We start from the raw sequence: 25,528 nt of genomic DNA, 5'->3' as shown, positions 1-25,528 counted from the left end.
TATTGATCATTTCCATACTTTGGAGAAGGATGTTAAATTAATTTTACAAAACAAAACAGAAATCTGATTTAATTTGAGCTGCGCCTGCATTCCATTTTCCATTTTGAAACTTTTCATTTGCTTTAGTGCAAAAAATATAAGTGATTTGTGAAAATATTCCCATTTAACACACATTTTATATTACATTTATTCTTGTAAACAGTCAAACCTGACATTTAGAATTTACATATTTATTCTCTTTAGATAAAAGTTGATGACTTTTCTATTTGCATGAGCTCTGCAGTCTTCTCCATGTATGTTTTCATCCGATCATTACTTATTTTTGTTTAATGCATTTGGGTCCTTTGTTATTTTTACCGGATCATGCCCTCTGCAGTTAGTGCTAGTCTGCTGGTTTAGGCTTCTTCTTCTTTTTTTTTAAAATAATTCTCTAATTTCTTAAATTCTGATTCTGAGAAAGTTTCAAATTGTGTCATTACCGAGAACAACTGCAGGTCTGAGGCTCTCTTTAACCAAACAAAAAAACTGCTTTATTTAATGTCTTTTTGCCATGTAATATCATGAATTACTAGTTTTGACGCTGCTTGGCGCTCAACACTAAGCAAAGTTACTGTGTGAGAATTGCCGTGGAGAATAAATGAAGTGTTCTTACCTTTTTTGCTCCCTGTCACATCAGGAGGTTGTAAAAAGAAGAGGAAGAAGCGTAAATATCTCAAACAGCAAAAATCATTTCTCAAGTAAAAGCAAACAATACATCATTGAAGATGATTAAAAGTGTGTGCGTGCGTGTGTGTGTGTGTGTGTGTGTGTGTGTGTGTGTGTGTGGGCATTACTTACATGCTGAACACTAAATTGGGAAAATTACAAAATAACTCCACAAAGATGGAAAAAAAATGATTCACATGATTTTATCGGAGGTAAATAAATAATAAAAGAATGTTGAATTAAAAAAAAAACAATTAACATATCAGAGCCTTTGATGGGGCTGTGGCTCCGGAGGTGGAAGTTCCTCTGCAAACCCATGATCGGCAGTCCAATCACTGGCTCTGCCTCTCTATGTGCCGAGGCGTCCTTGAGCAGGACACACCATGTGTGTGATTATGACAGGATACCAGTGGAAAGCAGTGAGATGATTAACACTAAAAATGCACTTTATACTGTCAGAATATGAGGATTCACTGTAAATATGACCCACGTGTTTGGCCTGTGCACAAACACTACAGAAACAGACTGTTTCTCAGTTAAATAGACTTTGTTAGCATTAGTTTTTATCCCATGATTAAACTGTCAACAATTCAGGGATTCAGTTATGTTGAAGTCAGCAAGAAAGCCTCACTTTACACCTCTGATCTGACATGATGCTCTGCAGTGACTCACTCTGTCAGTTTCAATCACTAATGAAAGTGGATCTGCATTAAGTGAATATATTACTCAGATATGAGCAGGAGAGCTTGTTAAAGGGCTGAAGAGAAACTTTAAATTGTGTTACCCACTGGAAAAACACAAAAGCCTTCCCCCGATTCTCATGGATCAGTTCTGTCTGACAGAAGTGGGACATTATGGAGTTATCACAGTCTGTTACACTCAGGCAAGGAAACTTTGACTGTGTTTCATTCGTGCGCACGTCTAATTCAGATGAATCCTCACTGCTGAAGGTCCTGTGGCAGCTTTCATTCTCATATTGTCAACCACTGTTTGAAGATGGGTTTTAAGAGACAAACAGTGCAGCACCGCATCGTTACTCACCTCTCTTCGTCCATCTTCTTCTTCATCATGTCTCTCCTCCAGGCCGGCATCGATGCCAGCCGCGCTGCCTCCTCTTCAGCCTGTAAGCACACAGGGAGGTCCGGAGAGGGACAGAGATAGAGGCCCGGAGCCGTCAGTAAAGCAGCGTCACTGTAGCTGTAGCCCTGCTTTACATCCCCGCAGCTCCTGTCAGACTGACCAGCGTCCGGCATAGAAAGGGCTGGCGTACAGGAGCCCTAAAACAGGTGTTTCGTTTAAATAAACAGAGGGTGTCTTACCAATTACATAGCTATATATACTTACTCTTTGGCCTGTCTTACCTTGAAATGAATGTAAGCCTCTAATCATTAATTGCCTTGGACCTTCTGAGTGGAAGCTTAGAGATAAATTTAGTGTTTTATGGTATAACAGGTGTCCTGTTGATTTTTACGTGGAAACATTCAAGCTATATACAGTATGTCGCCATTCAAAAAAATGACAATAATATATATACAAGAAGATTGAGTTTAAGTTCACTAAGTATGAATGGTGTAAAACAAACTGCATTTTTTTCTAATATGCAAATTGTTCATGCAGGGTTTTTTTTTCATATCCAAGGTTATCAATAAACTTGGAAAAATTGCATGTTCTGATATGAGTTTATGGATTTTTTTGCATATATTTTCATGGGGTTGTTTCCCCTGCTTCTCTGGTTTCCTCCCACGGTCCAGAAACATGTGTTTGAAATTAACTCTGACTCTGAATAGAACTGTAGGCGTGATTATCCGTGTCTCTGTGATGGAGCAGCGACCTGCTCAACATGCAACCTGCCTTTACTCACAATCAGCTGTTCAAGAAAACAATATTGACACTGAGCAGATGGATGTCAGCAATAGCAGTAATAAGTAGGTTAAAAAAAAAAGAGAAGAATCTGGAAAACTTAGAACTCACTTTCATGTACAGTAGATACATTCATGTTAGAATGTTGCCTAAATTACAAGATTATCCTAGTTGAGGTGAGGACTCGTGCAAATCTAGTCTCCTGAAAGCCATCAAACAACCTGTCAGGACCATACCACGTGGACAGAAAGACGGGGTACAATGGCTATTTTATCACTCCATTAGGTAATTATGTTAAGAATTAGACATGTTTTGATGTATTGCTGTGTATACGTGACTCTGATTGATTTCAGTACCCATGTCACCCCACAGTGGTGATCAATATCTATAGATTATATAAAGAAAGCAACATAGTGTGAGTATGCTAGAAACGGATTCAGAGAGTAATTTTCCTCCTCTCTTCTTCCTGATTTATTGTTCCACGCACTTCATCCTAGTGAGAACAGTCAAATCCATCTATTTAAGTAAATTTATTGATATTTTTACTTGACCATTGATTTTTCCCAAAACTTTTTACTATTAATTCTTGCAGCTGAACACAAATATCTGTACTTTCTCCTTCTTACATTCCTTGACTGGCTTGCTTTCTGCTTTACCATGAGGACGATTCAGAGTTACATTTAAACATGACATGACAGGTATCCAGACTGAAGCTGCTGAAGTAAAAAAAAATTCAAGTTGCATCAAAAATGGTTGGATGCAAAAACTTGTTTTCGTTAAAAAAAAAAAAAAGAAAAGAAAAGAAAAAAGAAGCTTTTATTGGAATTCTTTGTTTTCTATGAAGCCCACCTAGGTTATTGCCTTTTTAAATACAAACTAAAAAAGTTTTATTCCTAATGATTAAGCTAGTAAACCGACACTGACACACGTAAGTGTTACAACGGTGTGTGTGCGTGTGTGTGTGTGTGTGTGTGTGTGTGTGTCTATAGTGCCACATAAATCCCTGCAAGACGCTGCAGGCAAGCACCTGCACAAAGAAAAGAAAATCTCTGCATGAAACGGTTTATGTAATTTGTCTATACATACTATCAAATATCAGGTTTTTAACAATCGGCTCTCCTGAAAGATTTATGAGACTAAACACTGAGCCAACAACACCACCGCGGAAACCAATAAACACAGATACAAAAGCAAACAGAGCTCACAATGTGCATTCTTCAACTTTGTTTGAAATAAGAGTGAAATAAAGCCATTTGAGTGCAGCGGACAGACCCACTTGGTGTGCACAAACAGAAACCAGATCCTTTCTGTCTCTGTAACAGGAGGTGGAGCAGGAGCAGAGAACCAGGGCAGCCATCTTGCTTTTCTTATCTCCACCTGACAAGATACATTACTCTTTTGCATTTCTTTAACTGGTGGATTTCACTTACATGAATCCAGGTAAGAGTATCTACGAGGTTAATTTTTAATGATTCCCTTGGGAATTTCAGATCAAGGAACAAAAGCACCAACAGCAAGGTGGACGAGTTTCATTGATTTCGTACAATTTTTCTAAATGTGTATTGAGACTTTCATAGGTGTTCATAGGCACTTTTTACATGTTCGTCCTCTGCCCACGCTGCATCAGTCACATACATGTCTGGAGTCATGAACCACATCAGTGATTATTAACTTCTGACCTCTGACCTCCTCGTGGTCAGGTAACAGCCTCCTTACATTTCTGAAAGGAACAAGTGTTTTTAATTTAAAAGCAGACAATGTTCACAACACGTTCCACATCTGAACCAGCTGACCGCCGAATTTCACGGCTTTTTATTTCCTCCATTTGCGGCTGTGTTTTGATTCGTTTGTTGTGCCACCGGACTGTATCCATGTGAGTCAGACTGCTGCCGATCGCTTCGGCTCGCCAACCGTTGATAACAGATGCAACAACAATGCTTCTCAAAGTCTCTTCGGGTTTCCACTGCTTCATTAGCTGCATTTGTCTGAAGAAGTTACTGAATCAATTAGTTTTCCTATAATAATGGCAGATAAGTTTGTTTCTGTATATCGATAACAATTCCTCTTGAAACTGACATTTTTTTAATATTGTGCTTAAATTGTTTTGTTGCTCATATCAGATGTGCAGAGTGAAAAATTTTCAGTATTTAATTTCACACCTGATTTAAAAGTAACAATAATGTCCAATATTCTGTTTCTCATTTCCAAATTAACCCGATATGTGGTAGGTCTATTTAAACCTACATAAATGGCTGCAAGTTAACCTGCTGGTTCCCTTTTGAGCTTTGAGTTGATGAAGATTCACTGTAACCGCCTTACGCTTCCTGTAAGCCACAGATAGCATGCCAGCGGGTGGCGTTAAGAGGGTTATTTGGAGGTAATCTCGATGCCACAGATCGGACACTATGTGGTTCTCAGCAAGCGTCACAATGGAGAATCTCACATTCATGAACTCTGTTTCTGTGGCTCAGTTAAAATGCAACCTTCAGCACTGACAGAACTTTGAAAACTGCTGAAATTTAATCACAAAAATATCAACAAACTTTATTCTTCTAGTAATGTAGAAATCCAATAAGAAATGAAAATTATTAATGGAAACTTTGCAAATGTGATCAATGCACTCAAATTACAGGGTAACAAAACAATGAAATAAATGTTACCGTACAATTCTAAAAGGCTTACTTGCTTCTGCATTAAACCCAGAATGAATCCACTTTCTGACAGAATTTGTTTGTCAGTGGGTTACCACTCTTGTTTTGTTGTCGCTCTATGGGGGGGTAGCTGACACTGAAAGGCACACAAATCAGGAATGTACAAATACAAAATCATGGATCTTTTCTGAGCCATCAAATATGTCTAAACAGAAAGAAAAAAAGTTATTACTAAACTGCCTGGCTGTGATTTGTTCGAGCAAATATTTAACCATATAATCTATGGAGTCAAATGTTAAGTGAATTTGCCTTTTGATACCACTTTCAGACACAGTAACACAGGGTGTGTGTGTGTGTGTGTGTGTGTTTGTGTGGGAGTGTCTACCTGTGTGATACACTTGTATGAGTTACAAATGAGTGCAGACTTTAATGAAGAGCATGAAAGAAGAAAGCGTACTTTATTAACCCCTTTGTCAAATCCCTTCTCTGCACTGAACCCATCCTACTGGTAGTTAAAGGAGCCTCTGAGGGATCCTTACTGCAGACTTCAGTTTAACTGTTTCAAACAAAGCTCGTGAACTGCGATCTGAAAGTGGAACAGGCAATGGTTTACTACTTGAAATGGGATTGACATTAAAACAAATGTTCAATAAAAACATGATCAACACAGCACGACTTTTATGGCAAGTTATTTTCTTTAAAAACTCGTTTTCCAAGAAGCAGTAAGACATGGCAATAGATCGTTATTCATTCAAAAGGAACTTGCTTCAACACAATTCAAAACAGTTTCAACAAATGCAATTTTCTTTTATATCAAAACTTGTCTTTTATCCACTCTAGCATATTAAAAAAGTGAATTCAGTGCAGCGGAGCTGAAGTCCTTCGCCGTGCTGCGGTTAGGTCCTTTATGTGACATGGCCCTAAACACTAACACACCAGATTAGCTGTCTCAGCATGCGCCACCCTGCAGGTTAGTCTCATGCTCTCTGTTTTGTATGCAAACACTCTCAGGTTGTTAAAGTGAACTGTTTTCTCAGTGCTCCCTTCACCCACATGGTCTTCACAGGTCAAAAAGCTCAGCCTCTTTTTGTTTCCAAAAAGCAAAGCTTCGGTCGATGTATCTGATGATTTCCTCGTTACTGAACTCCTTTAACTCATAGATGACTTTAATAGAGTCCTCATGACATTCATCTCTGGGTTTAGGTCTATCAACACGAGGTTCCTCCATGTTTTTCACAGCGACAGGTGGGACATCTTTCTTTGAATCTGATCTCAAGCTTTCTGTTGCGACCTGAGGCGTCTTATCTGTTTCTTTTACGTCAGCAGGTCGTCCGCTCTGCCTGTGATCCTGCTCTGAACTCTGACCATTAACCACAGAGTCATTCGATAACATCTGCTCACTGGATGTTATTTTCTCCTGAGTACTGTTCTGTAACGAGCTCTTTGCGGGTTTTTGCTCCAGACACTGGACATCGCCTTCCTGAGCTTCGTGGTTGGATGCCGTGACGTCAGGCTGTGAAGCTGCTGTGGGCTGTGGGCTTGATGCTAGTGGAGTAGTCTGTTCATTAGGAGATGGGGGTGGAGGATGGGTTGTTGGAGGTGGAGGTGGAGGATGAGAGGGTGGAGGCGGGAGCGGTTCCTGCAATTCCATGATGGACATGTCAGGAGACACGGACTGGAGGGAGGCTGTCAAAACCCCTCCGCCATCATTTGAGTCTCCAAAGTACTTAAGCTTGATGTCCTCGAAGCCGTCCGTCCAGTCTCGCCTCCCTCTCTCGATTTCCTCCATGACCTCCTTGTGGAACTGCCTGATGACCTCCCATTTATGGCTGCCGAGACGGTCAAACATCTCGTAGCACAAGAGGTGGCGGAACTTCCGCTCACTACGGGACATGCTCATTTCCAACAACTGAAAGTATCCCAGCATGAAGAGGTCCAGAGTCAGGTTTTCATAGCTGACCGGCGCTCCATTGATGTGCGGCAGAAAGTGCTCGGGCCAGTAGATCATCTGGGTGCGACTCAGCCTGCGAATTTGGCGTGTCGGCACCTGACTCATGATTGTCCTCCAGTGCCCGATCAGATTTCCTACTACCTGTTTGGACTTCATGAACAGGAGGAGTTTCTCGTCTTCGCTCTGCATCTCCTCACCGAGTCCTGAGCTGAACTGGTTGTAGTCCTCCCAGTCCACTCCTAAATGATTCCCCCTCCTGCCGCTATATTTAGTCCGATAGGATTCAGAGATGGTGTATTTCCGCCAGTGTTCCAAGAACAGGAAAACTATTCTTTCTTTCCTCATTTCAATGCATTCCTGGACGTAGCTTAAATCTGTCTGCACCTCCAAGCTCCTTGTCAGTTGATCGTTTTTTAAAACGGGATCTTCAGAAAGAACCTGGTTAAACTGCTCAATGTTAGTTGGAGCCATTACCTCAGAGGGCAGATAGGTCTGGGGAGCTTGAGACGCAACAATAACTGGTTCTTCAACAAGTGGTAGGACCAATTCCTCCACAGGGAGTAAACTTCCATTGCTATTGGACGTAGGAACATTTTCATGACAAGTTGTTTCTGGCTGATAACTGGACTCACTTATCACAGGGAGTGACCTCTTACGCTTGTATGTCCTGTTTGCTTGGTGAGCTGCCGACTGGGAATTATTCTGGATTTCATAATTGGCTTTCAGGTTCTTCACTGAAACGCCACACTGCTTTATTTCGTTCTCCACATCCTCTCGCGTTGAAAAGGACTGAGAGCGTCCAATAAATCCAGTGGAAACTGGTCCTGCTGGCTGGGTCTGACCCGTGCTCACATTCATCGCCTCTCCTGGAGGATATCCAGGACAGATTAGATCCAAAATGTCTATCTCTTTGCCTCCCAGGGTGGCAAGCAGAATGGCCATGCTCTTGAGTAGGTTGGAAATCCTGCTGCACCAGGCTGGAAGGTCCTCAGCTTGGCCATGGACTTGCTTTGGGTTTACAGAGAAGTGCCCTTGATTGAGAGCAGCAGAAACTGGGAGGAGCTGGTGAAGCTCTCGCTCCAGCTCTTCCAGTTCCCTCTCCACCTCCGACACCTTGTGCATGACCTGCAGGTTCTCGATTTGCTTCTCGATTCTGTTCAGGTCAGCCTCGGTCATGAGTTCCCCGAATGGGCCCAAAATGGCATTGTGGACGTGAGAGTAGTGCCACTCCTGAGGCTGGTACTGCCCACTCGAAGCAAACTAAATTAGAGGCCAAAAGAGACCGATAGAACAAGACAAAAAAGGGGGGGGGGAGGGGGGAAGGATTCCTTCAGCTCGAAGTTTCTGCTTTGAACACACCACACACTTTAGTGCAAATCCACCCTAACACACAGGATTTACATGGATTTAGTGGTGCAATGGCACTGCCTCGTTACGAACACAAAACTTTGTACATTTAAATCAAAGAGAGGAGTCTTATGTGTCGTGTTAATTGACCAATATTGGAATAGGCGGAATTCAATTTTAAACAATAGGAATTATTTTTAGGGTAACATGTTATGCGCGTGACACTATGAGATTTCTCACATCTGTTCACATCTGTTATTATTTTCTTAGTTTTGTGTAAAAAAAAAAAATAGCTACACAAATGAGGATTCGGGTTAAGCCACCGAATGGTTTATTTATGATCGTTTTTTTGCTTTTTTTGGTCTCTAATTAAACACAGCAATATAATGTAGCTGTGTTAGATCAGTATTTGATCCTGGTGCCAATGCTAAAAAAAAGAAAAAGAAAAAAGAAACGCTCTACAGCCGCCGCTAAAACTGCTGAAACAGCCACCCTGCAGATGTTTTTATCAGATTTTTCTTGGTTATCGGGCTATTTTTTATCAGATTATGATGGGTTTGTTTAATGAGTTTTAATATATAAATAGCAAAAAGAAATAGAAATTATAATTTTATTATCATTAATAATACTTTTTAAAGATTTAATTGTTTAAGGATGCATTTTTAATGATCTTTAATGTAGTGGCTATTACTGGTCGACCTGTAGTGTGAATGGGCCGGCATCACACCACTGAATCAGCATGTAAGAACTTGGAGCCGCAGAACTCGATCATCGCAAACCAGCCCACACTGTGAATCTTTTGGTCAAGTGTGTTAATGCTGTGATGGTCGCTGGAGCCAAGTGATCAATTCAGTGCACTCCAAAGCGTCGGTTACTTCCAGAAACTATCAACAAAATGAAACATGCACAGAGATGCCTACAGAAAAAGGTAATTTAAAAAGCACTAACCCTAACACTTGGGTATTTGGATTTGGAGCTACTCGACAACAAGCATTTATTGCAAAAACCATAAATGATTTATCTTTCTGCGTCTCTGTTTTCCTTAGAGCCGTATATTCATAGAACACCTGATGTGAGTCTTTGATTAATACTTTCATTACCTGCACCAGTAAACGATGCCACTGGATCTCGACAAATAATGCAGACATGTCAGCATCAGGTCACGAAAGAGAAATTTCTCCCAGCTGGATCATCCAGGGTATAAGATTGCAATCCATGGTAGCAATGAATTAATAATCGGTCAATTTTAATTAATGAAATCACATAATGCTTCAGTCTGTCTTGCATTTCACAGAGCTGCACAGAGTTCAGATTGATCGAGTGTAAATTACCAATGAACACCTTTTCTAAATAAGCATAATGTTGCTACAGACCGCTGAGCAGGACGGAAATGGGGAGGGAGATGTTTGAATAAACACTTTCACCACAACTATTTAGCAATTAAACTGGTCAAAAGTGCAAAAAGTGGTTTATGCTCCTTTGATAACACAAACTCTCCTTTAACTGCCAAGTCAAGGAAGCAGAGCAGAAACATAGACCTGTCAGTTTTTACTCCTGAGCCACGGTGAGTGTTTCATCCCTGAGCCGACAGACAGAAATAAAGGAGCATGCAGAATTAGAGTGAACTCACTGCATTCACTGTTCAAAAATCCACACTCAGATCCACAGTCCAGCTATCCCCTTTGTTTTCTACATCTATAATGATTAGATTATAGGCTCTCAAATGGGATAGCTTAGCCACAGCAGAACATACTCCACAGCCTTGAAACGCCACCCTTACCTTGCGCTTGTGCTCCTCCTCCTCTTGCATCTTGAGCTGAAGCTTGCGCACCATCACCTGCCTCTTCCACTCGGGGATGGCTTTGCCCTGCTCGTCGTGAGTGGGCACGAGCCCCTCCACGTCCCCCAGGCTCGTCTTCCTCCCCGGCTCCACCCTCGGCCCGCCGCCGTTGTTCCCATTAATCACAGAGTTGGAGCACAGTTGCTCATTACTTGCCGAGGTGGACATGGTCCTGGCCGACCCGGAGCCGGTGGGACTGGGGCTGGGGCTCGGGGTGATGGGCGGGGAGGTGACGGACGCATTGCAGGCTGCGGGAGGGGATGACGGGTTGGCTGGTGGGCTTGAGGACTGGTTCTCTGGAGATGGAGCGTTTTCCTGGAATTAGACAACAAGGGAGTCACAACAGTGGTGCATTTTCTCAACCAGTTTAGATACCATCTCCAATTAAATTCTAACTATAGTGATGCAGACATGAAGCAAACATTAACGAGGGGTTGACTGATCAGCAGCGATGAGAAGAGGCCTCACTGGTATGTTAATGGATATGTAATTGCTCCTTTGACAGTTTAATGCAATTTCTTTGGTGAATTCATATGTGTGCAGTTACTGCTGTGCGTTACAAACGAGTACATGGACACGGCGGGCAGGAGCAGCGGTGCCGGACGGCCGAGGACCTACATTACTGCCTGTGGGTCCGCTGTTGGAGAAGACAGTGGTGTAGCCTTTACTGTGAGGTGTGGGCTTGAGGCTCTTCCCCGCTTTGATCTCTGCCAGCAGCTCTGAGTTGTCGCCAGTGGGGGACATCATGTTGAAAGATTTTGTGCCTGCAGACAAAAGGGGAGAGCAGACGAGTGAAACCGGGCAGGGAGACGGGACGGAGGGAGACAGAGGCGGAGAGAGTGAGAGACGCACACAGAAGAGGAGAAGATGGCATTTCACTGTTAAATATTTCATCCCATCAGCTGGGGAACAATGCTGACCTGGAGCGTGTTGGACAGTGATGGCGGGTCATTATGGTGCACCGGACCTCTGCCTCGCTCAGATAAAAACTGGATATGTTTACCTTTAAGATTTGTTTACATCAACGGGCATTTGCCTTCAAACCTCCTGGGCCAGTATGTTTGTTTAAGACATGTTTTCCCAGAAGACGACAGTTGCATCAGTCAACAGCGGAAGGGGCAATTAAAAAGTATTTCACCACAGTGAGTCCACCAACTTTCTGGAGAAGTCACATGACCTTAATACGGAGCTAAACTGAGGCGGAACTTTTAAAAACTTATACGTTCAGCTGTCATTAGCCTTAATCTGCTTACGGCAACAATGCAATAAATTCCGAAAACTTCACAAATGAGCTGTTCATGCCTATCAGGAAAGAACTTCTCAGACAGACGACACAAAGTCTGAAGTCACAGTCGTGTTTTGTACAATCAGTGTAATATTTCTACATCAAAAAGACAAATACAGTCAAACACAAAGCATACACAGATACATAGCAGGGTATTTTACCAAAAATTGCACAAATGCTTCAGAAAAAATGTCCAAAGTCTGACAAAGAGAACAATCAGCTATCGCAGCAGCTACAAATATTCCTTTTTACAGCATTTTAACTGCACATGATGATACCGGAGCACACAGCCGGTGGCCGCCTCACCTGTCTGAGTGAAAGTAAGCCTCCAATACAGTGAAAATCCTCAGTGCCTCATCGTTCGCTCATTCTCTACTCGCTCAATGGGGGAATAAAGTCCTCCTGTAAAACTGTTCCCTGTTGAAGCAGCCACAAAGGTCTAGCTGGACACAAAGAGTGGCTTAACGTGCCACCCCTTCTCACTCGCCCCGCTCTCTCTGTCTCTCTCTCTCTGTCTCTCTCTCTCTCTCTCTCTCTCCTGAGGAGAGAACAGCTTTCCATTAAACACTCATCATCGCAGTTGGGGGAAATCTAAAGGAATCACCAGTAACTGAAAGTGACAGCAAGCCATTGGCAAGCCGGCCAGGAATTAACATGCACACACACGCACGACACACACACACACACACACACACACACATCCACACACCCACACATGATCACCCTTCAATCCGCAGCCTGTCAGTCCACCCGGCTGGTCCAATCCCCAATGTGACAAAGCTGACACACAGCTCGGTCATACGTGCTGTCATGCCTCACATTTCGTGGATTATGAGAGAGAGAGAGAGAGAGAGAGAGAGAGAGAGCAAGCGAGAGAGAGAGAGAGAGTGAGAGACAGAGAGAAAGAGCAAGGGGGGGAGAGAGAGAGAGAGAGAGAGAGAGAGAGAGAGAGAGAGAGAGAGATGGACTTACTTCCTTCTCCACAGCCCTTTTATCAATGTGCTCTCTTGTATAAACTCAACTCTGTGGCCATTAAAAAGCTTTTGGATCAAAAAAGAAAAAGAGCAACTGAAGTTTGACTTACTTGTGGCGACATGATGTGACAACTTTACAAATCCAAACACACCGTGTCGTTCACTAAGTCTACATTGTCAGCCATTGCAATTAGAGCTTTTCTGAAACCGTCTTCATTTAAAAGTAAATGAATGACAGTAACATTTTTAAACTGTAGCTCACCTTCACACACGTTTAACAAACGTGTCTATAGGATGAGACAAATGCCGTGCCGTGCCGACGCTTGCTCGAATTCATCTTTATGTTTGTGTATTTAAGTCAAAGGTGGTATGCCTGTGCATGCTGGGTAAATCGGGGTGTGGATTCAGTGTAAAGGAGGGTGGGGAACATTTGACAAATAAAGGACACAACTGAACAAAAGAGTTTTCTGCTCAGGGCTACAGCTTTAAAAGCGGTCCAGCTGCGACATCTGGTAACGTCATATGTGTCCTAATACTGTAAAAATAGGGCCCTTTGCCTCCTGCTAATCTATAGAGAACAATTGGTCAAGTCTCCCCGTCTGCAGTGTCGTGCAAACCGTTTTTAATCAGCCACCTGCTTTGTGGCTGTCGTTTCTGAGCTGTAAATCCATTTCCAGCTTACGAAGTTGTATACTTCTCTTTCATTTGCGTTCCCGCAGAGCATGCAGGGACCCGCCGTCTCTCCTGTTACAGCAGCGCTTCTTGTCAGCCACCTGTTTTGTTGCCGTCATTTCAACAAGTGTCCGAGCTGTAAATTCATCAAGCGCTCTAATTCTAAGAGAGAGCTACCGGCGCTTAATTTTTTACGACCGCCAAACTGCCCGTTTATGACCTGATTAATGCCGTGGCACAAATCAAGCCATTAGTGAGCACACAGGTTCCTTCAGCTCTGAGTGCTTTATTGCTGTCCCGCTGTTAGACGACACAGGGAGGATAAATAAATGAGACAGATGTATATTGACGGGCGAGGGCGGCAGATAAAATATCATAAAGAGGTGCCTAAATACAGTAATTAGGAGTTTACAGCTTAATTGATGTGGCTGTTAATTACCGCCATGTTAGGCCTTAGTATAGAGTAACCGAGCCTTCGCTTCAATCGTTAGAATAAAGAGCCGCCTCATGGGCTGACGCTCACGACAGAAGGTCTCTCACTACTATACCAGTATTGTATCTCGGCCTTTTTCTGCATTTACTTATGCTGTAATTTATAGTGGGCTGTATTGTGTTTTATTACAGTCAATAAAAACAATTTCAATCATAGCTCTTTGTTGCTGTTTCATTGGTGGTAAAATCAGAACAGAAACTGGCAACTCAGAGGGGTTTATTCTGGCCTGGCCTTTCACCTGTTAGTAGCGAAGTAGCCTTATTTCCAAAGCCACACTTCTTCTACGACGCCTTTCAGCTGCTCCTTGGTCCTCTGCCTCCATCGCAACTTAAAACCTGCTTCCTCGATATCCTCCTATCAATCCTCTCTGAGGTCTTCGTCTCTTCCTGCGCAGCAACTCCATCTCCAGCATCCTTTGGCTTGTATATCCACCATCTCGCCTCAGCACGGGAGTAAACCGCCTCAACCGGGCCTCCAGCTTCACCTCTGACCTCTTCATTTATAATCCATCCTGATCAGCGCCTATGAAGATCTCCACGTTCATCTCTGTCACTGCCTCCAAACTGGACGTCACAGCAGGTTTCGCCACTGTCTCATGCTGTTCTGTATTATCTATTTCATTATCCACTGTATTAGACAATAATATTTAATGACTGAAAGCATTTAACAAAGTGAGTGAATGTTAGCGGTAATAATTAGCTACTTACAGTAGTTATTAATATAGTTGTATGTCTACAAGAATATATATATATAAAAAAAAAAAAGTTTGGACAAATCCATTTAATAATCCCACTTCATTTTTCAGTTTAAAGGTGGCACACGGCATCTTTTTGACTCGTATCACTGTAGCCTCTCAGACTATGTGCTCATATTTTTTAACCTTAACCTGCCTTTGATGAAGTGGACACAGACGGAATAACTGTTCATATGAAACAGCGACACAAAATGGATATCCACATGCAAAGCCGGGAGCGCGGGGGCCTGCTGGTTTAGCCAAAGCAGCGGTTTGCAGTCTCTACTTACTCTTGATCTGCTTTTGTGCCCCTCCCTCTGCCTGAGAGGCAGACAGATCCCCGCCTTGACAGAGCAGCAGTGAGGACAGACCCAGGTGGCAAAAAGAGGCCAAAACAAATCCGGAACAAACAAAAGGGAGAGAAAAGGAGTAGAAAGGGAGCAGGTGAACGAAGAACAGACACAGACACAACATGATAGGAACAAATATGGAAGGAAAAGCTCTAGGAGATGTTACAACAGAGCAGAATTTAATTAAGCTTTAATTAAGTTTTAATTGTGTATTAAAAAAATACTACATTTTGTTCCTGATTTATGTTGATGTTAGAATTCCACACACCCTTCATATGTATCGCCATGATTTTCTCTCTTTTGTGTTACTTCCTTTTTAAAACCAAGAATATTTTGACACATTTTGCTGTTTGTTCATTTCTATGGATAGACTGATAGATTGTACAAGGAACGATTTGTGCGAAATTTTAATATATAAACTGTTTAGTGAAACTCATGGGCTCAATTATCTCACTCATTTCTAAATGTGAGAAACAGAAACTACAGAATCACTGATTACTCTGTTTCCAAAGTAAAGTAGTAGATTTAGTAAAGTAATCCTGATATGTTACTTCCTGCAGTGGGATTGCTATTTGATAAATTCAAAATTGATGGTTCAAGGATGGACAAAAAATACCTTTTTCCTCTTGCCTGGTTGACACGAATACTAACATGCCCTGATTTTTTTTCATATCATGTGTTTCAAAATCCGATGGCGAGTTTGCACAGTTAATCTGCACCTTGCTAAAGATAAAAATTACACAACAGGTAAATTTCGCTGCAACTGGAGCGACGCCTGGCCGGACTGCATCATCCGGGGCAACGGGGCACTTAAGGAAATGGCTGAAAACTAAACCCGTTCTCAGGGTAATTGTAGCCCTGCGTCATTAATTTATAATCCGTTATTAGGAATAGCAGGACTGGACTGATCTCTGTCCAGCCATTACATTATGACCATCAACGCCACGAGCTCTGCTTTTCAAGAATGCTTACATAATAATATGCACCTCCTTAAAGGTCTTTATTTATTTTATTTGAGACGTTCAACACCAGGAAAAAGTAGGGGAGTAAATTACACACAGGTATGCTAAAGGCAGGAAAACAGGGAGGAGAAAAAAAAGTTGGGACACTCACTTCCTGATGAGGAAGACGGACGTCTCTGACTGGTGGAGGTGCTGCTGGCGTTGTTCTGGGTGGTCTGAGTCTCCGAAGGCAGTGGAGGAGGCGGGGGGAGCGTTGGCATCGGATTGCTCGGGGGAAGAGGAGGCGGAGGAGGCGGCGGCGGCTGCAGGACCGATTCCTCTGTGGTGCCGTTCTCAGCAGGGTGAGCGGGGCTGTCGCTCGATTCCTCCAACAACACCGAACCCTGAAGGAAAAGGAGAGAGAAGAGACGTTTAATAAATACATTTTATGTCTTTTCACTTTCTCTCATTCTGATATCTGTGAATTTCCTCTCGTTTCTCTCAGAATTTTCCTGAAATGTGAGAAGGTATTGTGAAGTGGAACACTCGTCCAGAACAGGGTGAGTTGGAGGGAACGGGTGGGATTGCAATGGGATTAAAGTCCTCTTACACTTCAAAATCTCCTGGATTACACTATTGGCCTGTATTTAGTCATCTTTACTTGAACCATCACTTGAAGTTTTACAATCAAAAAGCTTTTTTTTTTTTTTTTTTATAGAAAATTGGTTTATTTTGCCCATCATTGTGTGTGAACTGTAATTTTCCTTCAACATAATAATAATTCAGACACCCACGTCTTTACTGTGACGTTATCAGTTAAACTGTAATTCCTGGCAGTGATTTGGTCCTGCCTGCTGGTACAGGTTGAGCGCCCTGCTTGGGTAGAGCGTTAAATTGTTGTACTGGGGCAGATGAAAGTGTTTCTGCTTGAGGCGCCCCCTCCCTCTGCTCCCTGCCGTCTTTAATCAACTCATAAAGACACATAAAGCCCCTCTGCTAATAACAGATAACACGCTCTAATCTCAAGGGGGGCAAACTGTGGGGAAAACGGTGGGCAAGAGGCCATCTGCCACTGTGAGCGATAGGACTTCACCCCCCCCCCGCCCGTCTGACACGCTCTGAACGCGTGCCGCAACGCTGCTGGAGGCAAATTAACCGGCCGTGACATTTAGCCCGACCCCGTCCCTCCTTTTATTCCTCAGACGCGTGCGCCTCATTGTTGCCCTCCCTTTACTTTTTTCTACCCCCCTAGAGAGTTGAAGTGGGGGGGCGGGGGGTGTCCAGATGGGTCTTGGCAGCACGTGCCGCTTCCGTTGATTAGCCGGCCCATCTGCCCGGGCTCCTCTGGGACCAGGAGGGGCCCCTCTGAGGCCTTAATTGGCTCAATGCGGATTACAGCGTGTGACTGCCACAACACCCCCGCTCCTGATACCCTCCAGATTACAAAAACATCTCTCCAGGGATCACTGACGAGAGCCTAACAGACTCACACGGTCATTCATCCGCCTGTGGAGGTATGTGGCAGCAGACAGGAATCCATCCGGAGACCTCAGAGGGTCAGGGGTCATTCATAGAGGTGGGCATCATCTGACTTACATAAGAGCCAACAACATGGAATACAAACAAACCCTTTTTTATAGAAATGTAGGAATTTGTGATTGGGAATAATAATTGAATAGAATATTATTGTTATAAAAAAAACGTTTCTTAATTTTCCTGATTACTGTGATCTGACTGATCTGCACTGGACTTTTTTTACCCATGAAGTTTGCTTGTATTTTTTCACTTCGTGAACACTTTCTAAAATGAGGCTGATTATTTTCATGTGAGACCAACTCAGAAAGAATTCCTTGCTGTTGTTAGACACTCAACAGGTGCTAACTGATGCGTAACCTGGACTTTGCACGATGGGGCGGAGACTCAAGAGGAAATGGAAATGAGGCGGCAGTTTGCATCGGGTGGCGAACAAAAACTCAAGAGAACACAAGATTATATAACCAGCCCAGTGGCAACGTACAGGCAAATGGAGCAGTAACGCAACGCCAGCACTCATCATCCAGCTCAACCTCACCCTGAACGGGCCTTATAAGGAGCCCAGATGCTCACACAAGAACAGACGAGACAATCACAAACCACCAGCCGCTGATTTTCTCAGCTTGACCTATTTTTCAAAGATCGTCGTAACAAATAATTTAGAATTTCACTCATACTTAAGTTACTACAACAGGTTATCAACTCTTTTACTTTTAAGTCATTACATGCAGCTGAGCACCCGAATACATTGCAGCCAGCAAGTTTATTGTTCATATGAGGCACACCATGGGTTGATTTCTTATCTTGACTGATTTCTTAATGACTTCTTCATACTGTGGGTCCAGATGAACCAGCCCGTGTGCTCTCCAGGCCTACCTCTTCATTGGGTGCCATGTTTTTGCTGCCGTGGGGCTCGGCCGTGTCGCTGCCCAGCGTTTTGTAGTAGTCCCCAGTGCTGGGCTGCTTGCTGAAGCTCCTCGACTTCCGGTTTGAATCCACGCGGCGTAATTTGTCGTGATGTTCGCCCGGAGTCAACTGAACAAATGATTAAAAGAAGAAAAAAACAAAACAAAAAAAAAACACGAAGTCAGGAAGAATTTCACTGGCCACTTTTTCATCTGTGTGTTTTCAGAGGTCATCCCCATAACACATGAATGTTAAATGTGTACTTGATGGCTGAACAGGACCTTTTAAGGAAACTTCTCATTTGGAAAACAGTAAAGTTTGCTTATGACTTATTTACTGAGCATATTAGGAATCACAAGAGCTGCATCATATAAACAGGCAGTGTCCGCCAATGTTACTTAGTGTTGCGATAATTATACGCTTGAACCTTTGGAGAACATTAAAGTTTTTTATTTGTTGACGTTACTTTTTATTTTTCCTTGTGTCTTTATTCTTCCGACTTCTGCCCTGCGACCATTACGTATGAAAAAAAAAATCAAACATTTAAATTGATTATTACATAACACTGTCACCATGTCATTTTGAATTTGCATGAATACATTAAAATGTAATTCCTCCCAGTTCATTCAGTCTTTTGTGATCTGTGTATTACACATGTCGATCGGGACTATTTACTTTATTTAAATGTCAGAGAGCTTTGAATTAGTAAAACATGGCCCTGGTTCGTGTAACGTCTGAATGGATAATGGACCTGAAGGTTCACACAGGGGCTTTTCATAATGATGTAAGTGAGACGTGTCAGTAAGGGCAGGGTCAGAGGTCACTGCCTTGACCCTTTTAGTTCAGCACTCTCACTTTCCGTTCCGACATCTAACTCTCACGACCTGAGCTGCGAAGCCGGGATATTGAATTCAGTATTCCAGCCTCACAACAATCACCACAGCAATAAGCTCAGAGTGGTGAGCAGCTACAGCGCTGTGTGTGTGTGTGTGTGTGTGTGTGTGTGTGTGTGTGTGTGTGTGTGTGTGTGTGCAAACATTTTCCTCATGGAAAAGAATTTGAATTTGCCTTTCCGTAAAAAATTCCCATGAAACCTTTCAAACTTAAATAGTGACAGCGTCCTACACTCCAATTATGAGGAAAAGTGAAATAAGATTAAAAAAAAATGTATACTTTTTTTTTTAAAATAAACTTTAGTCCCACAGGAGGGAAATTGCAGTGAAACTGCACTGCAAAAGTGGGAAATTGCTGCGCCGAAATACCACTTCTACACAAGCTTTTCAAGACCAAACCTGAAAGTGTTAAAAGACATGCGTGCAACTGCCCTGTTTGCCTTTCAAATCCAGGGTTCAGCTTCAGATTTGTGTTCATTTACATCCTAATGCTTAAAAGACGTCACAAGGACCCAGACGAGCGCAGGCAGATGTCTGAGTTTAGCCGGAATAATTGACAGCTGACCCCTGACCCCTCCTTCGCTGCGGTCTCATGTTCTGAGTTCTTTTAAGCCTGTTTAATAGTGTTGACTCATGTCTGGTGTCAAAGAAATGGTCCCTGAGCACTCATCAGGTGGGAGGGTAATGTGAGCAGGGGAGTGCCACAGATGGTTTGTCCTCCTCCGGGAAAGTTGGTCAACAATAGCAAATGTACAAAGCAGTGTGTGCGCCAGCCGCCTCTCATCCCTCACTCACACACAAACACACACGGGCAGCATTTCTCCCCATTAGCAGCATCTGTCTGTCGACATGAAGTCATCTGTAGTGTGCTGGTGTACGGGCGCGTGTATGCTCACATGCACGCACACACACACACGCATGCACGCTTGCCATGTCTTGCAATTCAATATGTCTGGCTAAAATCGCCTTGAATCTGAGGTCATGATTGCTTGATTATTTTCAATACCGTCATGCTCTAAATCACAGATTTTTTTTTTTGTGTGTGTGTAATCATAAAGCAATGCCACACACAATAGCATTTCAAAGCCACTCTAATTTGCAATGCTCGGCCCTGGCTGGGCCTTATAATGCAATAGCCTGAGCAATGAAAACACAGTGAACAACCCAAAGAAAATCTAAACAAAACAAGATGCAATCAACCAAGCATAACGACTAGCATATAACATCACGCACCAGTTTTATTTTGATTGCATGGCTTCATTTAGACAACAGGTGTCAAGTTACAAAATGCAACTCAGTGTAATTCATGCAGATATACTAAAATCCACTAAGATTTAAAGAGTAAGATCATCATACATAGATCCCAAACTGAATGCATTAACATAAATTACAGGTTTCTAGAATATCAGTTATACAACAACAGTCTTGCATCAAAGCAGAGTAAGCAACTAAAGCACAACTTTATATTTATTTGCATGACTATATAACTGACATAACTTCAGACTTTTCAACTTGAGATTTTCTCTGTTTCCTGAATCCTAAACTCCACGCACACGGCAGCAGCTCCCCCATGAAGATCTTACCTCCGCGTCAGGAATCCTGTCTCACAGCTCTCCCAAAGCCTTTTCCACAAAACCCAGTGGAGCACAGAGTGTATCTGTCACCAGATCCAGAGCTTCACCTCCTCTCCGCTCAGCGCTACACCTGTCACTCTACCTGGCCTCTCACTTTACCTCCAGGCCTCATCAATAACCTATTGGGCCGGCCGCAGCAAGTGGACATGATGTCAGCCCAACCACTCCCTCACACGGCCCAGTTCCTCTTATGCAAAAAAACCAAATGGCCACGAGCTACCTGTACTGTGGTCATGCAAATCTCCCAGGCTTTGGGATTACTAGAACAGTCTAGCCTTCAGCGCCAAGAATTAGCAACAACAACAAAAAAGTGAGTAGAAAACAAAGTGATTGTGAAGGAGATGTCAAAGTCCAGAGAGGGACTGAAGGACGGAAGAGTGAAGAATGAAAACATAGAAACTACAGAGAAGTGGCGTTTAGAGCTTCCTTAAACATGAGACTTTCAGTCGAAGCAAATGTAGACAAATTAGCTGAGAGAAAAGCCGAAAGCTCTTCCTAAGACTTGGTTCATTTCCAACATTTAACACTGCTCTGATTTCTGAACATCAAACTCTAACATGAGAATACGACACTATACCATAACCAAGGTGCCCAGGGTAGATTGTTTTTCCCGCTGCATATGGCACACCGTGATCTTATTTATGTGTGTGTGTGTGTGTGCGCCCAGAGCTTTTCTTAAATTGTTAATGAGGGCGCGCCACGGGCCGGTCACCTGGGTGCAAAGAGGAGAGGGGGGGGGGGCGGCACTAATTAAATACTCTCCCCCCGCAGGGGCGAGGGCGCATGCGTGCACACGGGGACGCACACACATCACCATGGAGACAATCTGTGGCACGAAGACACTGTCACTACAGGCGGACGTCAAAACAGCAGAGAGCTGTGTGTTTCTGTAGATCAGCTGTGTAACGTGTCCCTGCACCGCTCCTCCCCACAGGACTAAAATACATGCACAACACAGCATTCAGGGAAAAAAAAGTGGGATTTTGTTCATGTGACATATACTGGTGTCTCCCCGTCATTATGTGGAAGAAAAAACAATTTCCATGCATTAAAAGTGATTCTTACACATTTCTTCCATATAAACATATCATCAAGTGATATATTTAGATTTTCACTGCAACACAGCAACCAGTTTTAGTACTTCCCAGCACCAACAAAAACACAGATTCCGGTCTTAATTGTCACTCGTTGTCACCTCATTTGACATTTCTGAGTGATCTGAGGCCAGATGATTTACTGTAATTAAAATCAAACTCATCACATCGAGCATCAAGCATGTGTCAAACCCACACAGCCCCGCTGCGGAAATGAGCATCTTCCTCGGCCTCGTTAGCCGCATTTAACACAACAACATCATTACGGGAATCCAGACAAGGAGCATTGTTACTGCAGAGCTACAACTCAACTGATTAAGCACAGGGGAAAAAAAGCAACCAATGGCCAATTTGTCTCAAACAGCCACTTCTTCCGATTCGTTTGTTTTGTTACATTATCATGTTTCTAGCTTGATAAATGACTTTTTTACCCTAAACTCGAAATAGTTAAAGTTTTATTTTAATTAAAGGGTTTCTAAGCTACAAATGATCAACCATGTGTGACTGTTATGTGGGAAATGTTTGTGGAATTCAAAGGAGTGAATGTTTGCTCGTCGTTGAGGCTGTACTGCCCGCACCTCCTTCCTGCTGCTTTTCTCCACGTGCCTCAGGTTGCTCTTAACCTTCAGGAACTCGGCCGGCAGCGGCTCCTGCGGGGGCAGCGGCGCCGGGTAGGTGGGCGGCGGCGGGGGCATCGGGGGACACTGCGGGGGAGGCGGAGGTGGGTAGGCGGGTGGCGGCGGCGGCGGAGTGGAGGGGGGATTGTTGGACGTCTCGCTCTTTTTGGGCCCGTCAGAGGCGATGTCGGGGTTCAGCATGTCCATGTAGGCCTGCATGTCCGAGATGGCCGACTCTGACGCACCTGAAACCCAAACATGTCGCACTGCTGGTTTGAAGCAATCACACAAAGCAGAGGGACACGTTTTCCTCCTCCTCCTCACACAACATCTAAACATGGATGGGAAACATGTTTGTCCACCTCTGCGTTGAATAAAGTGTACTCACAGACCACTAGGGTGCAGCACCAGTATAGCAGACCCCTGCTGCTGCTGCTGCACACAGTGACTGACCTGTTGCATGTTATGTGGACGTGATGATAAATACATTTGACTATTGAGCTTATCATGAGAATTCGTCGTCGTTTTGAGCTCTCTAGCATGCTGAGTGAATTCCTGGTGAGGGTGAAGCTGCAGACCTGCGTGTGCCACCGTGGTCAGCTGAGCAGGAGGCCCTCGTGACGCTGTTAAGCTGCTCCTCTTCTCCCCCGTGCTGGACTGGCTGGAGTTGGCTGAGTCGTAGTTGGACAGCGAGCTGGACGGGGAGCCGATGTCGAAGTGCGGCGCCTGGCCGGCCGGGGGCATGGTGGTGTTCGGGGAGGAGAGGCCCGAGTCCGGCTGCTTGTACTCCAGGTCGGTCGAAGGGTCCCGAGACAAAACGCGGTGCTCCACGCTCTGTCAGAGGCGGCAGGCCATCAGTTCAATTACTGAATCAGAAATATTAGCTCCTAATTATACATTTCAGGCTAATTTGACGTGGGCATACAAAAAAGACAGTGTTGTTGTGGAGGACAGATGAATTAGTTCCTAATAATAGGAGTCATGTACATGCTCAGTCATCTCATCATTAATCCCTCCACCTCGCCGCCTCTGGTGACATGCGTAAGGAGAGCCGCCGTACGAGTTTAATTACGGCGCACTAATGACTCTTCTCACAGCTGATCAAAACACACAGCGGACCTTTGGCTTTTCCCACAGCGCGGCACTCAATTGGACGAATGCCTCTCATGGGACAGACGACAAGAGAGAGGAAATATGTTCCCCGTACGCCCCAGAGAGCGGTGCGGAGGAGTTGTTATTCTTTCAGTCACTCTGGGATCTCAGAGCTTCGAGGCCACAGGGACACCTGCTCGTCAAATATGTGCACTAGTGGTAATTAGCCGTGAAAAACTGCAGCAATTTATTTGAGCTGTAATTAAAATTGGTCGAGGACCTGGTTTGGAGCACAGTTTTGTCACTCAAAGTTATATGAAAACTTGTGACGCTATGCTTTGTTTAACACTGATGCCGAAGTTCACACATCGTCCATAAGTTGAAGAACCTTCAGTTAAGACGGCTGTGCTGAGGCTCCGTGTTGTGATGCCAGAGTCCCATCAGACCAATTAGTGATTGAAAATACAAAAAAGCTACGGCTTGTTAATCTGTGTGATTTGTTCAGTGTTCTTCAAGAAATTAATTTGTAGGCCCTCAAACTTAGCATAACTGAAGTCTGCTGTCCTTCGGTAGAAATCTGAATAACGCACCACATATCACCATTAATGCAAAGATACATGAAAACTCAAAAAACATTCAAATATCTTCCTGAAGTTGCTCAAAATGTCATGAACATGTCAAAGTGGAAGCTCAGGCTTCTGCAGCTGAGAACCATTTAAGAGGCTACTGGACTATATTCCCGTTCATGAAGCATGGCAGGAAGACGTCCTGCATCACGGACAGTGATCCTACCATGTTCTCCACAGTGCGCAGGTACTTGGCACACTGGGAGTGGCCGTTGTATTCGGCCAGGTCTGCTGCTGTGAAGCTGTCCTGGTCCTTTATGCCCAGATCCACGCCGTTCACCACGAGGATCTGACAGCACTGGAGAGCAGTCAGAGAAGGTCAGACAGCGGAAGATTTATCACCTGGTTTATCAATCCTAACTTATACAGACGACTACAAACAAAGCAGATCCATGGAGAGCAGTGATGATATACAGGATGTATCCCGAGGAGTTTTTAATTTACTGGGTGACCAATTAGCGTGAAAAGAAAGATTTTCTGTTTTACAATCAAATAAACTTGGAAATACTTCACAATTCTGCCGTGAGCTTGATCTCAGATTGAGCAAGATTTGTTTATCCCCGAGGATTAATGCTTTCTTTTAGCTTCTTAAAAATGTTTTGTTCAGTCACGTCTTATGCAATGCATGTCGTCATGAGGGGGGGGAAACAAAACACACACACCCACACCCACACCCACCCACACACACACACACCCACACTCACACACACACACTTTGCGTAGCTTGGACAGTGCAGTGGTGTTATTCAAAGCAGTGGGCCGGCGTGGCGGTCAAAGTCATATGCCCGTGGCTGCTCAGTCAAAAGAGATTGTTACGAAACGCAATATTCATAACGACCAACAACTGCTTTGAATTTAGTTATGAAACTGATTTAAAAGAGAAACTTTCTGCGACTGTCTTCTTCTAGTACGGTCAGTAACAGTGAGACTTGCTGTGAGTAAAGAGAGACGCCAAACCCACCTCCAGTTCACCATTTTCCGCAGCGTCGTGGAGCGGGGTCCCTCCCCAGTTGTCAGTGACGATCTCGCCCCCGTGCAGCAGCAGCCAGCTGAGCACCTTTGCGTGACCGCGACTGGCTGCAAAGTGCATCGCTGTGGCTCCATCGCCGTCCCGGTCTGTCAGGCTGACCTCTGTGAAGCTCATCTACAGGAAGAACAAAAACAAATGCGAAATTCAACCACTCACTGTCATTTAGCTGCATGACTAGTTCTATTGAAATATTATTTTACTGATCTTTCACCATTCTGTTAAAAAAACTGAGCGTTAAAATTGTACAACAATTCAAGAAAAAGTTCCTGAAAAAAAAATGACACTGACCTTTATGATTCCA

The 25,528-nt window shown here is 43.7% G+C and overlaps 1 protein-coding gene across 2 annotated transcripts in view; it reads right to left on the bottom strand.

Annotated features, from left to right (window-relative positions):
- The window catches only part of espn (espin), a 40,973-nt gene that overhangs the window by 3,574 nt on the left and 11,871 nt on the right, over positions 1 to 25,528 (bottom strand). The window contains exons 4-13 of one of the 2 annotated variants that reach the window (XM_030119177.1): positions 25,159 to 25,341; positions 24,364 to 24,495; positions 23,058 to 23,313; positions 22,441 to 22,724; positions 18,212 to 18,370; positions 15,975 to 16,206; positions 10,973 to 11,118; positions 10,295 to 10,669; positions 1,747 to 1,826; positions 653 to 673 (exon numbers count right to left, since the gene is read on the bottom strand). In XM_030119177.1, the coding sequence (XP_029975037.1) occupies positions 653 to 673; positions 1,747 to 1,826; positions 10,295 to 10,669; positions 10,973 to 11,118; positions 15,975 to 16,206; positions 18,212 to 18,370; positions 22,441 to 22,724; positions 23,058 to 23,313; positions 24,364 to 24,495; positions 25,159 to 25,341 (1,868 nt within the window). The remainder of the gene's footprint in view (positions 1 to 652; positions 674 to 1,746; positions 1,827 to 10,294; positions 10,670 to 10,972; positions 11,119 to 15,974; positions 16,207 to 18,211; positions 18,371 to 22,440; positions 22,725 to 23,057; positions 23,314 to 24,363; positions 24,496 to 25,158; positions 25,342 to 25,528) is intronic. The other variant, XM_030119178.1, reaches the window with a different exon arrangement.

Source organism: Salarias fasciatus, chromosome 20 (assembly GCF_902148845.1).
Source record: "Salarias fasciatus chromosome 20, fSalaFa1.1, whole genome shotgun sequence".
Lineage (NCBI taxonomy): Eukaryota > Metazoa > Chordata > Actinopteri > Blenniiformes > Blenniidae > Salarias > Salarias fasciatus.
This window is presented reverse-complemented; position numbering and strand designations above follow the sequence as displayed.